We start from the raw sequence: 14,780 nt of genomic DNA, 5'->3' as shown, positions 1-14,780 counted from the left end.
TGTACCCAACTATTTACCAGAAAATACATTTATTAGAGGGGTGTAACCTCCCAAACAGCCCCTCTGAAGCTACGCCCCTGGATGTGCCAATCTGCTGGGGAGGGAGTGTTATGACATCAATTAGCTAATGTCCTGCCATGGCTGATTCCATCCCATGGGGTGCACCTTGTCAGAGGGAAACAAGAGACTTGGGAGGGGGTGTTCCATTGTAGGGGAGTGAGTGCCTTGCTTGGAAGCAGCTCGAGATGGGACACAATTAATGGCCTGCAGCAGCAGCCACAAATGTGATGCCAGAGGTCGAGACCACCGTAGACTCTTTAACCTAGTCTACACACAATGTACAGACCTGTCCGCGAGCCATTCTCCCAGGCTCGTGGTCTGGCTGCTTCACTCAGGATGTGACATGGCTCATTTATGGGACACTTGTGCACACTGACAACAGCAGCGGCTGTATAATCACCATAATTATTTTCTCCAAAAGAAAAGCAAGTAAACGAGAATGCATTATTCTAACTTAGCTAATGAGATCAAGCCAATAATACTTAAAAATTGGAAACTGGTTGAAATGGTTGATACCTAATGAATGTCTGTCCAAAAAATGGGTTGTCCAACAGTGAGCTAGCAACCTAAAACATTTTAGTCCTCTAGCAACTTAGAACATGTTATTCAAAACAGTTTTAGGAAGAACCAAGTACACAAAACAAGGCAAAAAATATGCATGTTAGGACTGTAGTAAGGCCGTAACTGGGAGTTTTTAACTCCCCAATACTTGAAATGCACTTAAAAATATATTTATAATAGAACATATGTGATTTATACAACATACTGTCCCTGTGGACTTTAATTATGCAGGCAAAACCACACGCTAACCAAGCAGACACTGAAAGTTAGACATAGAGATGCTAAAGCAATCCTACCACATGACTATATGAGAATGTACCCAAGAGTGACACAAAAGAGGATTCAAACTGTAGCACAAGTTGAAATCCTTCTATGGCTGAGGGAAAAGGGAGAGAGTATAGCTGCAAGATAGGGTTATGGTGCTATGGAACAAAATCAATCAACTACCTTTAAAGTTTGGACCAAAGGAAACCTAATTATGATAAGGAGTTATTATGCTTTTTTTTAATGGTGAATGAAGATTAAACCTCATATGACCATGGTTTGATATCAGTGTCAACGTATTAGTACAGGTTTCTTCAGAAGTATTATGTGATCAAAAACTACAGTATTATTATATACATTGTGACCAATAGGAATACGAGTATCACTATTGATATTTATGCTACAGGATTCACAAAATTCAAAATTCAAACAAATTGACAAAAATCTTCCAAGACTTGTTTCAAAACCAACATCTAGACTAAGGAAAAAATGTGTTCTTTTTTCAGATGAGATCCTTGGACGATATGTTGGATTTCAGAAGATCACTTTCAATGTGATATTGGAATAACTGTACATGAGGCGCTAGACAGCAGCGCTGTATGTTTTTATTGGAGCGTAAATAGCTCCCATTTTGAGCCGCTCAGAAAAAAGAGGGTAAGTGGTCTAGGACAGTACTGAATTTGTAAAAGAATGAGTGCCGGTGCCCAAAGCTCCACTCAGAAAACTGCAGCCACTGCCATTAAATGTCGGCACAAGGATTATGAAGGCTGCTTTGTCTTAACTCCACCTCTTGACGCTTCAATCCACTACTAGACCCTCCCTGCCTCGTTTTCTCAATCTTGCAGGTGCTTGCTACCTCCCTTTGAGGCGTTTTTTCCGTCTCTCTTTTTCTCTAAGTTTCCGTTTTGTTTCTTTGCTCTCTTTCTTGCTGAAGCAAAATAATAAGTGCCAGTTCCCAAAAATTAGAGCCGGGGCCTCCTACAACAACCGTTAGCTCAAATTAAACACTGCTCTGGAGGGAATCAGGCATGTGTATGTAATGCCATTCTGTTCTCCTCGAGGCATGGAGACTGAGGTAGGATTTATGTACAAAGGTTGGTAGGGTGTATGCAATCCAGGATAGCACTGAAGTCGGATGCCACAGTTTAGACTTGTGAGGAATATGAACTGATATTAGAACTTTGGAATGTGAAGCACTCCATTGAATACAATAGAGTGCTCTGGGCTTTTTAAGGGCCGGTAGTAGGCCGTAGAGTAACATTCCAATGTTGTTTTTGTTCACAGTTGCTGCTGTGAACAAAGGCCTCTCGGAGCCCGAGGGGATTTAAACCCCCTCGGGCTCCGAGAGGCCTTATTCTTTAGTAATTAGAACATTCTGCCCTCTAGGGAAGGAATGTTTTAATAGCCTTAGAGCCCTCCTAGTGAGCTCTACCGGCCATTAAAGGCCCTCTCCTTCAGCTTGGGCCTTTAACGCTAGAGCGGGCCTTTAATGACCAGTAGAGCCCACTAGGTCTTCCTCTAAGTCTATATTAGAACACTAGAATATTGGGAGTTGAATGAAAACAATGGAGTGCTCTGGGCTTCTAAGGCTTCGAATAGCCAGGAGAAGCCCGGAGCTCCAACGTTCCAATGTTTGTTCACTGCTGTTGCTGTGAACAAAAAGCCTCACGGAGCCCAGGGAGATTTCAACTACCTTTGGCTCCGTGTTTTACAAAATAGAACATTCTGACCTCTAGGGGCGGAATGTTCTAATAACCTTAGGGCCCTCCGTAACGGGCTCTACAGGCCATTAAAGGCCCGCTCCTGCTGGAGCGGTTCCTTAATGGCCAGTAGAGCCCACTACGGAGGCGTCTAAGGCTATAGTATGTAACTAAAGACATTAAGTAGCACCCCATTAACCAATATTTTTCTTTTGTTTGCAGAATAATCATTTGTTTTCCTACTTCATCTGGGTAAATCATTTCCACATATACTACGGGAACGACCAAGACATAGCACATTTCTTTCCTCTCTCCTTCCCCCTTCACCCTTGACTAAATTAAACAGAACGTTCTAGAGAAAATCCTTAGGTCTTCAGCTGCATATTTCCGAGAACAGTTTCGAAGATGTGAATGGTCTGGGTTCTCAGCGGGTTGGTCCAATTATCCCTTACAATTTGTTCCACTCTATTCCCCTTATGCCTCTTCCCTTTCCCCTCACCCTCAACAGGGCTGATTCTCACCAACCACCAACCCCTCAATAGTGTAAGAGACACATCAGTCTCAGCCTGATGGGCCACGGCAGCTTGGGGGTGCCCATCGACAGATATTCTAGAGGCTCCAGTTCTCATCAAAGTGTGGGTAAGTTTCAAAGAGTGAGTTTGATAGCTTTATTCTCATCCCCCCGCCCCCCCAGATACCAGAGTCATAGATACCACAACACTAATGGAGACTTCGACAGCTTTTTCCAATGGTCAGCCATTGTGGTTTTCGCTACCCCCCCCAAGCAATTACCCACCAGAAGTCGATCTGCCCTTATTTCATATTTAAGTGTAGGAGATCTAGCAGAATGAATGAGATATCAGGGAGAATCAGGTAGTCTAGTATCTTCTTCATGGGTGACAGGACTTGGCCCAGAAGGGTTTAATGTGTGGACAATCCCACCATATGTACTTAATGTTTCCCTTTTCCAAGTACCCTCTCCAGTAAAGATTGCTTGTGTGTGGGTAATATCCATTGTTAGTGTGCAGTGTGCCTCCTTGTCCAGAGGTCTGCTAGCATTCCAAAAGAAATCACCCCACAGGATCTCCCTCTGTTCACTTTTGACTTCTTTCATCAAAATGGCCTTAACAATTACCATACGTGCATATTAATACATAATTCTCTGATTTCTAAGAACATACATTCAAAGACAGATTTACAGATACAATTTAGAGGCGTGATTAAACCTCCAGGTCAATACTCTGGGCCCTACGGATGTGGTGCATGTGGTGGTGGTACAGAGAAAAACATTTTAGTGAGCATTTCACTTTTTACAATAATCTAGAATTTGAAGTGGTGTGTGCATAAAAGATTATTTGACTACTCTAAAAGAACACATTTGTTATCAGTTAACTCTTTATGGCCCAAGACCTGATTAGAGGTGTGGAAATGTCATGCCACTCATTACATAGGGGAAGAAGGATACTGTTGGTGGGACTCCCTCTCATTATCTAATGGAAAACTAATTTAAAAAATGCGTCCTTCCAGCAGACTACAGTGCAGACCCAGTAACGTTCACAACGCAAATTATTCTTATCTTCATTACCTCTACCACTGTATATTTGATTGGTAATAGTATGCCAATGGAAGCATGACAAAATCACCCAAATTACTAAACAAATGTTGCTGGTTTTAATCTGGGTGATTTTTTTCTGGGACGGCCAAACAGACTTTTTTTGTGATAGGCACTCCACTGACCAAATCAGCCCAGCGCTGACATGTGTGTTCCGTGTCATAGGAATGCTGGGCTGGGAATCACATTGCCGGGTGGTAAAACAGGCAAACATCTTGATTTGCTGCCTGCCCCGGCTTTAGGGAGTTATTCAAATAATCCATCTCTGCCTGAGATTATTTCCCACGCATTACATTTAAAGCTGAATATTTATTGCGGGCCCATGCCTTATTTAATTGTTTTCAAACTTTAAAATAATATAAAAAATAATATGAAAGAAAAACATGTACCTGATAGGCATCTGCACCACGTTTAGACAACATTTGCTTATTATCTTCTATGACAAAGCCATGCTGTTTTGCAAATGCAAAAGCTCCATCGCCAACTAAGAAACTGTGGGCACTCTTCTCCATTACTTCACAAGCTACAGCAATAGGAGTGCTAATTCTAGAAAAAAATCATGCACATTATTTTTCTTTTCTTTATTTCTGTGCTTCTAAAACATGCAATAGATTATTATAAGACACCAGGGCGAACCTTTAAAAAATGGGGTTTTAAAAGCGACCGACAGGTGTAAAATCATCAGATTCCTAGTATATACAATGTAAGGTTGTGCTTCTCTAACTATACTTAGAACAGCAACATTTGACACATAAAATTAATAGAGGCACTGGGGGTGATTTACAAACAAAAGGTACAGCGACACTGGGGTACATATACACCTTAAATTGGTGTAGATTCACTAATTTAAATTCACAAAGACCAGGCTGTTTCTGTAAAAAGCAACACTTCTGTGCTTTCCATTTCATATGCTTCTCAGCCCGTATCCTAACAAGCATTGCCAAAGGCAATAGCGCTGGCATTCGCTAACAGTTTTTTGACTTTGGCATTCGTTTTTAATGTTTTTGTAAAGTTTTTTGTTACATAAACAATGAAAAATAAAAATGGCTCAACTATGAGTGTAGAAAAGTGCAGATTCAGAGGCAGCCATTTCTGAACGTTAAAAGATGGCATGGAATACTTGAAAGCCCATTCAAAGACAGCCGCCCATAATGTCCACTCAAAGGTGCCCATTTGGTAGTGGCTTTAAAGCCCATTTAGCAAAATGGCCAATGTTAGCAGTGCGCACACGAGTCGACCCATACTGCAATTAGCAGTGAGTGCCAAGTAGCAGGTGTCTGGGGAGCTTCAAGGACCCCGCCAAGTTTAAAAACTAAGTAAACAACATTAAAAATATAGAATACGCTTTTGTTTAAAAAAAAAAAAAAAAAAAGCACACAATAGCCCTGGCACAGGACAGGACTACTTTCTCTGTGGGTGATGACTCTTTGCTTTGGCAGAATGCCATCACTCACAGGTAAAGGAACCAATGGCTTTAGTGCGCTGACCCCCCTGTGGGCAGTATGCTGTTGGGGTTCGAAGCAAAATGTGAATGACAGTTCAACTAACCACGGGGTATAGAGGGCTGCCTGAAAGCCACCCTATAAAAGGATATCATATATATAATTTTTAGTAACGCCAGACCAAAAACTGAAGACTAACCGCTGATTGGAAATTAAGCATGTGTAGGCTTAGCATAAACGTCAATTGTACAACTTTTCTTGAAATAACAAATGTATTTCCATATGAAGAATTACGCTGAGTCACACCATGGGCATGTTTCCCTAGGAATTGCACACCTTAAGATTCGTACTTGTTTTATGCTCCACCATGAAACCGGGACCTTGCAGCGAAATAGACCATCTCAATAACTTGAGATTCTCAACCTTTATTGCTATCAACCACTTGAGTGGTATGTGATCTGTTGTACCACACTCGGTGTACCAAACAGATGCAGCAGTAACTTTCTCAAAACTTGCAAAGCATTCTTTCTCAGTGGCCGCCCACTTCAGTTCCCTGGGTAGTAGCCACCACTAATAAAGGTCATCCAATGCTCTCTATGCTTGTCATTGAATTGAGTCAATGCAGCTCCCACTATCTTATCTTAGGTATCCTTCTGTATTATGAATGGTTAACTGTAGTCAGGGGGCTTCGGTACAGGTGCACTGCACAATGCAGATACTCTCAGTTCAAATCACCTTCGGCTGCTTCTTGGATTTCAAAGCTGTCATGGGGCAACAACAATCCTCAAAGTACTACAAGGTGTCTGTAGTAACCAGTGGGTCCTGAACATTTTCTCACTTGTGTTTCAGTGTTGGGTATCTTCATCTCCAATGCAGACTGAATTATACATCTAAAAAGCATATTTTCCTGCTACCCACCAGATGTCCAAGGTAGACTACAATGGAGTTCCCAACCTAGCAGTTGGTTGACTTGATGTTTAATGTTGACCTCTGTATCCTGACCAAGACTTGTTCTAGGTGGTCCTCCCATGAATTGCAGAACACCGCAATGCCATCCAGGTTGGCCACACAAAACTCTTCTTGCCCTTATTGAACTAAGTTTACCAGGAGTGAACACACCTCCAGTGTAGAAAATGCAGTCTCCAAAGCAATCTGCCAGTATTCAATGGTCAAATCACAGATGCTCTAGTACTTCACAGCACAGAGCCGGTCCAAAAGCTCATGAACTCTTGGAATTGGATGTGCATCTGTTTTAGTGACTTAGGGGGCCATTATAATGTCGGGTGGGCGATCTGCCCGACATCTTTCCCCGCTTGCACGACATTTACCCCCCGCCCTATTACAATGTCGGGGGCACGACTGCCTGACGTGCGGTCCTGGGCCATAATATGGTGGCGGTGCCTAGCAGGCACCACCTGCCATGTTATGATGTTTGCGGATTTTGGCCTTTCCATGGCGGCATGCCGTCTTTGGCCTTGGGGGCCCGTTGCGGGCCCCCGTTGTGTTGGGGGGGTGGACTTGGGGGGTACCTATGGTACCACCCTACATTGGAATGCACACGGTGGCAGGCTCCACGCGGTGCCTGTCACGTTGTGCATGCCAACGAACATGCATATTTGACATTGTGGCGGGTTGCTGCACAAAGCACCGCCCGCCACAATGTTAAATATGCAGGATGCGACCGCCAGGGTGACGGTTGCATCCTAATGGGCACAGCGGGACCGCCACACCTCTGGCGGTCGGTCTCGTTTACCATTACGGTGGCGTGCGGACTTTGTCTGCCCGCCATCGTAATGGACCCCTAAGTGCGAGTCTGAGGAATCTTGCCCAACACCACCTCACCGGCCTAAGGACTACGAGATTGCTCAATAACTCCCACTTCTGCTTTGATGCACACCTGAACTCAGTCATTGCTTTTAGCAAGCAGACAATATCCTGTGTTAATGTCATGAACACACAAGCAGGAGTTAACATTGGAGTCAGCAAGAAAAGATGGGAAAATTGGCCCGGTACCTCCATCTAGACGAGATTCCCTAGGAGACCCCTAGCTACAATCTCTGCAGTCGTGGTCCTCTGAGGTACATGCCCACCAGCACAAACGGAACACCTACAACCAGCAGAGGCAGTAACATGCCTTGGCGTAACCCTACTCAATCAACAAGTGGGACAGGTTCTACAGAACCTCCCTGTGTCTTCATGCATTCTTAGCCAGTAGAACAGAGGGTTTAACCTATCCTGGGTCTTTCTAAGTGTCCTGTTAAGGGTACTTTGTGAACCTTTGATAAAATGACGTTCCTGTGCACTACTTGAACCATTACCCTCTTGCTTGCACCTGGCTAGGATCCACCGATTCACTATAAAGGAGTCCACTTTCCTAGCTAACATAATGCTTTCCAACCACTCCCTTGCTGACCTGTTCCTGTGCTTCCTTCCAAAGTCCCAGTAGTGTAGGGCTTTACTGAATGTTTTCTGCGTAGGTCCTAAATCAGCTAACACCCCTGCAGCTTTGGCAGTGACCCAGACTCCAATACCTGGTCCACTTCAGATCTCTCATCTTCTCAGTCTGGAGCAGGGTCGAAGGACGCCACATCCAGTGTCTTCTCAGAGTCTGCTCTGACCTGCTTTATGATTTGTTGTGATCTAGGCAAATCCCGGAATGGTTCTAGTCTTCTCCTGAGACTGATGTGCAGCCTGTGTTCTGGTCAACAATCAAACAGGCTTTATAGAGCACGGCTTATCACCCGTGAGGGTATCCAAGCTCTGATAGCCCTGTTGCACGGCAGGGATCAGTTGAACAGCCAGGTCTTGAGTCCTTTCCTGAATTCAAGCAGTGAGGATGAGGTCGTTCCAGGGTTTTGCAGTGAGGTAGGAGATGGCATAATCTTAGCCAAGTAGGCGTCTGGTCCTGGTATTAAATCAGGGGCAATTAACTAATTGCCTAGGAGACATACAGTACCTTGCTTTTCTCTAACCCCTACATCCACTGATTTCTTCTTCACCTCAGGCAATGGGGTAATCGCATCCTCTCCAATGGCTACCAAACCTGTACCACTAAAACAGGAAATATCTCCTCTGGTTTGAGATACGTCCGCTCCACCATATCTGTAAGCTCGTGTATCTCTCAGGGCAAGAACCTTCATCTCACTGATGTTAGTTTTGTATTTGGGTGTATGTGATTCAGAGCATCTGGCTCCCTTTCCCGACTGTCTATAGTCACTATGCTTAGAGTAGCAGGGCTCCCTTGGGTCCCTTCCCCCACAGTCAACACACTCTCTATGAAGGGGGAACTCTGGTACATGTCTCTCACCTCACAGTCTCTCTCTTTTGAAATGCCCTTCCTTGTGACCCCTATAAGATGTGATCACTTTGGGCTTGGAAAAATATTCCCATCCTCCCTTCTCATTGTGTTGTTACGGACTTGGAACCCAATTCCCTTTCTGCTTATGCCCTCAATTTTAACCTTGGGAATTCTTTACCCCTCTGTTTGGAACCAGTCTGTTGAGAGTTTTTCCTCTCCTTTTGGCTTTGGGCCATGCTTCTCCACCCCTTTGCAAAACCTGTTAGCTACTGACGCATTAGTTAACACAGCACGTTTCTATTGATGCTTTTCTTTCAGATCTGACCTTTGCTGCCTAAGTGGGATAGAACACTGCTCCTTAAGATCCTCTGTCACCAGCCATTGTTTACGGACATGAAAATCTTTGGCCTCTAGTTTTCTAACTTACTCATTCCAATCATGCATCATGCTAAGAATCAAGGTTTCAAACAGAACACCATGCTTTCTTGCTTCAGTTCGTTCATAATTTATTTGCTCAGCCACCTATATTCTCCCAGTGGCTGCCAGGTATTCTATGGAAAAGCAACTCCTTAGAGTGGCTGCCTCAGGCCCACCATTCAAAATCTGTGATCTACAAGCATTCTTAAAGCTTGCAAACAATTCCAAAATATCCTATCCGTCAAGTGAACAAGCTTTTTCTAACCCTGCGGTACTCAAGGAGAGTTGAAAGTGGAATTGCATTTCCAAGATGTTGCTAACTCTTCTGCCATCCTGAACTTCTCTTTTTCTATAGCTATCCTCTCTCTCCCCAATTCTCTGTCCTTTTCCTTTCTTTTTTGCTCCCCTTTTTCTCTTCTTATTGGCCTATTTTTCCAATCTCTCCCTCTTCCTTTGTAATTGGCAAGCTAATCTCAGCTTCTACCTCTCAATCTCCCTTGCCTTATCCTCAACATCAGTGGATCCCACATTGATACGGTCAAGCAGAATGGGGGATGCAGATGCACTGTCTGGATTTTCTGAACTGATTTCCGTGGTTCTTCTTTCAAGTGTAGTTTACAGGCTGCTCTGCAGATAAAGCCTTTATGTGGAGTGACACTCCTCACACAAGGGCAGTCTCCAGCCTGGAGCACCCACAACAAAGGCACAAAAAGGTGTGAACCCATACCTGGCTATGATAAGCCACAACTGAAGAGTAATCAGGGGAAAGACCAGATTGGTCTAGACTAAACAGTTTCTTTCACCTTGAACCACACAGACTGCAGTCCCACCCTTCATACCCACCAACTTCCAAAAGGCAATGCTTTGTGAAGACTAGTCTGCAGCTCCTCTCAGCAAAAGGTCTAATCACATTTATAAAGGACCATTGTTTCCTCTATCCCTACTTCAGTGTCTAGGTCTCCTCCCTCCAGTAGATGGAATGTCAGCAAGAATGTCAGCAATATACTTCCATAATATGGGAAGACAACCTCACTTCCAACATGTGGACAAGCCATGCTTGGGGTATCTAAAATAGATCCCACAGCCCTCCATTACTCTGGTTCACTCATACATATCATGCATGTACCAGACAGGCCACATACGCAAAAATACCCAACATACACTTGGGATGTTAACTCTAGGGTCTGGATTTGCACACTGAAGCAGTACTTTATGAAAGTGTCAGTAGACGTCCACTTTAAAGATAGATAAAAAGGTCTGATCACAACTATGGATTGACAAAACAATGGTACAGTGGCTTCAGCGCTCTACGAACTAAACCCATAAAATGGACAGTAGTCTACCATCTGTACAGTAAGAGTTGCACCCCTTGGTGCACCCCTCCAATTTACAGGGCAGGTCAAGGGCCTCACTCATGTCAAGGGACATGCCTAGGCTTCTGCACACACAGGGGATTAGTAAGAAGCTAGGGCCAAAATAAAAAAAACAGCATACCAGATACACTCAGGACAGGGGAGCACGACCCTACACCATGCAGGAGCTATTCCTGTCTCGATAAATGTCATACGTTTTCATCCTGTAATATTCCAGAGCTGAATAATTTCTCTAATTCAAAGTTACACCGCTGTTATAGCATTTAAACATATTTTGGATGGTTTAGTAAGTCAAATAGCAGATTTTCTATAGGATTGTATTTTATTGTATTACTCAGACTTTGAGTTTCTTTAGGCATTTAGGGCCTCATGTAGGAAGCCAAATGCCGGTCGGTAACGGCCGAAATTCGGTAAATATCCCGTTACCGACCGGTATTTAGGCATTTGCGATGTAGGGGGCTGATTTTCTGGATTCGTTATTTACCGAATCGGAAATTAAGAAATCGGTAAAATACCGATTCGGTAAATACCGAATCCAGAAATGCAATGTAGGGAGCACTCTAAAGAGTGAAAATTATTATTAAGAATTCGTTATTTACCACCAAATATAGGTTGGTGATAAATAACGAATACCTTGCAAAAAGCAATATTTTGCAGATTTAAGAGTGCCATGTGGCAGACATACATGCCCTTAGGGCATGTATGTGCGCCACATGTGCACACATGCAAGATTCAGGGGTGCAACAGGGTGTCAATGTGACACCCTGCCACCCTTGTATATGCTCCCCCCATTACCGAATCGGTATTTACCGAATCGGTAATGAGTCATACCTTCCCATTGATTCCTATGGGCCTCCAGGCCCATAGGAATCAATGGGAAGGTATGCCTCATTACCGAATCGGTAAATACCGATTCATAATTACCGAATTTTTCCGATTCGGTAAACTTTACAGAATCATTACCTACATCACATTTACCGATTCATAAATACCGAATCGGTAAAATTCGGTATTTATGAATCGGTAAATGTGAGGCTACCTACATATGGCCCTTAGTGATCTAGTGATCACTGATTTCTCAGATAAGTGTTAAACAAAGTCCTTGCTAAGGTTTAAAACATCCCTACGACTAGAGAAGATTGCATTATTCTCTTCATTAAATTGGGCAATCAATCTAATCCAATAGTAAATTTTACTTAGGGTTTTGGCTTATCTTTGAGAAGTTTGCGGATACATCCTACTTTTCTTCTAGTTTTATTGAGAATTCACATTTTATAGACTTCTGTTGGAATCGTTGAATTGCCTCATTTTCATCAATCTGATTGATATCCTTCGCACTTCAGTTTCTTCTTTATTCAAAGCAACACTTCAAATTGGATATTGGAGGTCTGTCTGAAAGCAGGCCTAGAGTAAGCATGTAGGTTACATTCGCCTTTCTCAAGTTAATAACACTATACAGTTCAACAATCGAAAATAGCTACTATTAGCTAAATTCTAATATTTTGTTGATTCCATTATTGTTCAATAATTTATAATGTTCAATTAATTCTGCTATTGGCTACTATCAACCCCTTACCATCTTGGTTGTGCCTCACAGAATCAACTTCAAAATAAATGGCTAACATACCTTACAAGGAATTGTGCACTCACAGATCATCACCTAGCCAGTGTTCTCTCCATTTCTAGTGGGTCCAAAGGTTTCGAAAGCCAGATCTTCTAAACATTACAAAACTCCCCAAGCCACAAATCTGTCTCCACAAAAGCGCAGCACCAAAAATCTGAAATGGTCTGGTGCATAAACTTACCATTCACCTCCTTACTTTAAAAAAAAAAAACTAAATAAATGTTCTTATATTTCCTGGAGGTCTAAATTATTTGTTTGAGTTCTTCTCTATTAACTATGTAGTACTTTCTCTACCTTTTTCTTTCCCTCACCCAATATATCTGTCATATCTTCTATTTCTCTGCCTTTACCAAAATTGTAAAGGCTGTTTCTATAGACTGCCAAGTACAGATTACTTTCATTTGTAAAGTGTTTTTTTTACCTTTGCCTTTAATATTGTACAAAAGGAAATAGTTCAGACTCGCCCATGAGCAAGAATACCATATTTATTAGAACAACACAATGTTAAAATTTCAAGATTCAAGACTGCAGAACATGACGTTGTTGGTTCTTCATAAAACACTTCTGCTCAAGAACCTTCTGCAGTCTTTTCAACTAGTCAACACTCTCCAAACAGGCATTTCTGCATAGTACTGATCCTCCATTGTAATACAGCGGTGCAGAGACAAAATATTGATGTAAAAATATCGATCTGCACAAATATCGATGTAAAAATATCGTGGGTCATAAATATCAACAGAAAAAATATTAGTAGTTAATAATTTTTTTTAATTGAAGTTTGCGTTTTTAGTTCCTTAGCGGGTTGTGGGTTTATAGGGGAATAGGGTGGCAAGTAATTCAATTATATAACTTTTAATGATTATTCATAGTAGTTATTAATTGTTTTTTTAAATGATTTTTGCATTATTAGTTCCGTAGCGGTTTGTGGGTTTATAGGGGAATAGAGTGGGAAGTCATTTAATTATATATATTTTATTGATTATTTATAGTAGTTATAAATCTTTTTACACTGCATTTTGCGTTTTTACTTCCGTAGTGTGCTGTGGGTTTATAGGGGACTAGGGTGGGAAGCAATTTAATTAGATAAAATGTATTGAATAATTTTTATTAATTAATATTTGTATCATTGTGATGTTATAGTGTTTAATGTGTAAATAAATGTATTAATAATTGAGAATTCGTTCTTAATTTAAATTAATTAATTAGTAATTAATTATGGTAATTGTGTAATTGATTTTAGGTGTGTGTTGTGGTGTTTTTAGGTGTAAATGATGGGAAGTAATTTTATCTTTATTGATTAATTAATTAGTTAATTAATTTAAATGTATTAACTAGTGATTAATTATGGTAATTGTGTAATTAATTTTAGGTGTGTGTTGAAATGTTTATAGGTGTAAATGGTGGGAAGTAATTTAATTTTTCTTGATGAATTATTAATTAGTTGTTAATTTAAATTAATTAATTAGAAATTATGGTAATTGTGTAATTAATTATAGGTGTGTGTTGTGGTGTTTATAGGTGTAAATGGTGGGAATTAATTTACATTTTATTGATGAATTATTAATTAGTTGTTAATTAATTTAAATTAGTTATTTAGTAATTAATTATGGTAATTGTGTCATTAATTGTAGGTGTGTGTTGTGGTGTTTATAGGTATAAAATGGTGGGAAGGGTGGGAAGTAATTTATTTTTATTGATGTATTATTAATTATTTGTTAATAAATTAATTAATTATTAATTATAATTGTGTAATTAGTTTTTGTTGCGTGTTGTGGATATTATAGTGTTAAAGAATGTGTAATTAATGAATGTTTATTATCTTTTTTTAATAATATATTTAAAATGTATTATTAATTATGTTAATTATGGAAATACATTTTCATAAAAATGTTGGTCTTTTTTTATTGGTGTGGTGTTATAGGGTAGGAAATAAAATTAATACCTTTATGTTTTAAATTATTTGTTTGTTTGTGAATATTTGTTTCTTTTACATAAATATTGTTTATAAATGTATTTATTATTTTTTAAAATCATATTTTTAGGTTTTTATCATATGTAATTAACATATGTTTTATTTTTATATTTTTAATATATTTAATGGTATATATTTAAAATATTATTTATTTGTAAGATATATATTTTTTAATTGTTGAAATGTTATTAGTAATTTTAGTTTCTCTGCTATCCAATACTTTTCCTACTGTTGCACTCACTGGAGTGGGAATAGTAATTATTACCCCTCTGCTATCCAGCACTTTCTCTACTGCTGCACTCACTGGAGTGGGAATAGTTATTTTTACCCTACCGCTATCCAATCATTTCCCTACTGTTCCACTCACTGGAGTGGTAATAGTAATTGTTACCCTTCCACTCTCCATCACTTTTCCTACTGTTGCACTCACAGGAGTAGGAATAGTAATTTTTCCCCT

At 40.6% G+C, this 14,780-nt stretch overlaps 1 protein-coding gene across 1 annotated transcript in view; it reads right to left on the bottom strand.

Moving 5' to 3' along the window:
- Positions 1-14,780, bottom strand: part of LOC146821533 (uncharacterized) — a 341,213-nt gene that overhangs the window by 182,978 nt on the left and 143,455 nt on the right. The window contains exon 3 of the mRNA XM_085612520.1: positions 4,587-4,743. Coding sequence (XP_085468646.1) covers positions 4,587-4,743 — 157 coding nt within the window. The remainder of the gene's footprint in view (positions 1-4,586; positions 4,744-14,780) is intronic.

This window comes from Triturus cristatus, chromosome 6, assembly GCF_964204655.1.
Source record: "Triturus cristatus chromosome 6, aTriCri1.1, whole genome shotgun sequence".
NCBI classification, from domain to species: Eukaryota; Metazoa; Chordata; class Amphibia; order Caudata; family Salamandridae; genus Triturus; species Triturus cristatus.
This window is presented reverse-complemented; position numbering and strand designations above follow the sequence as displayed.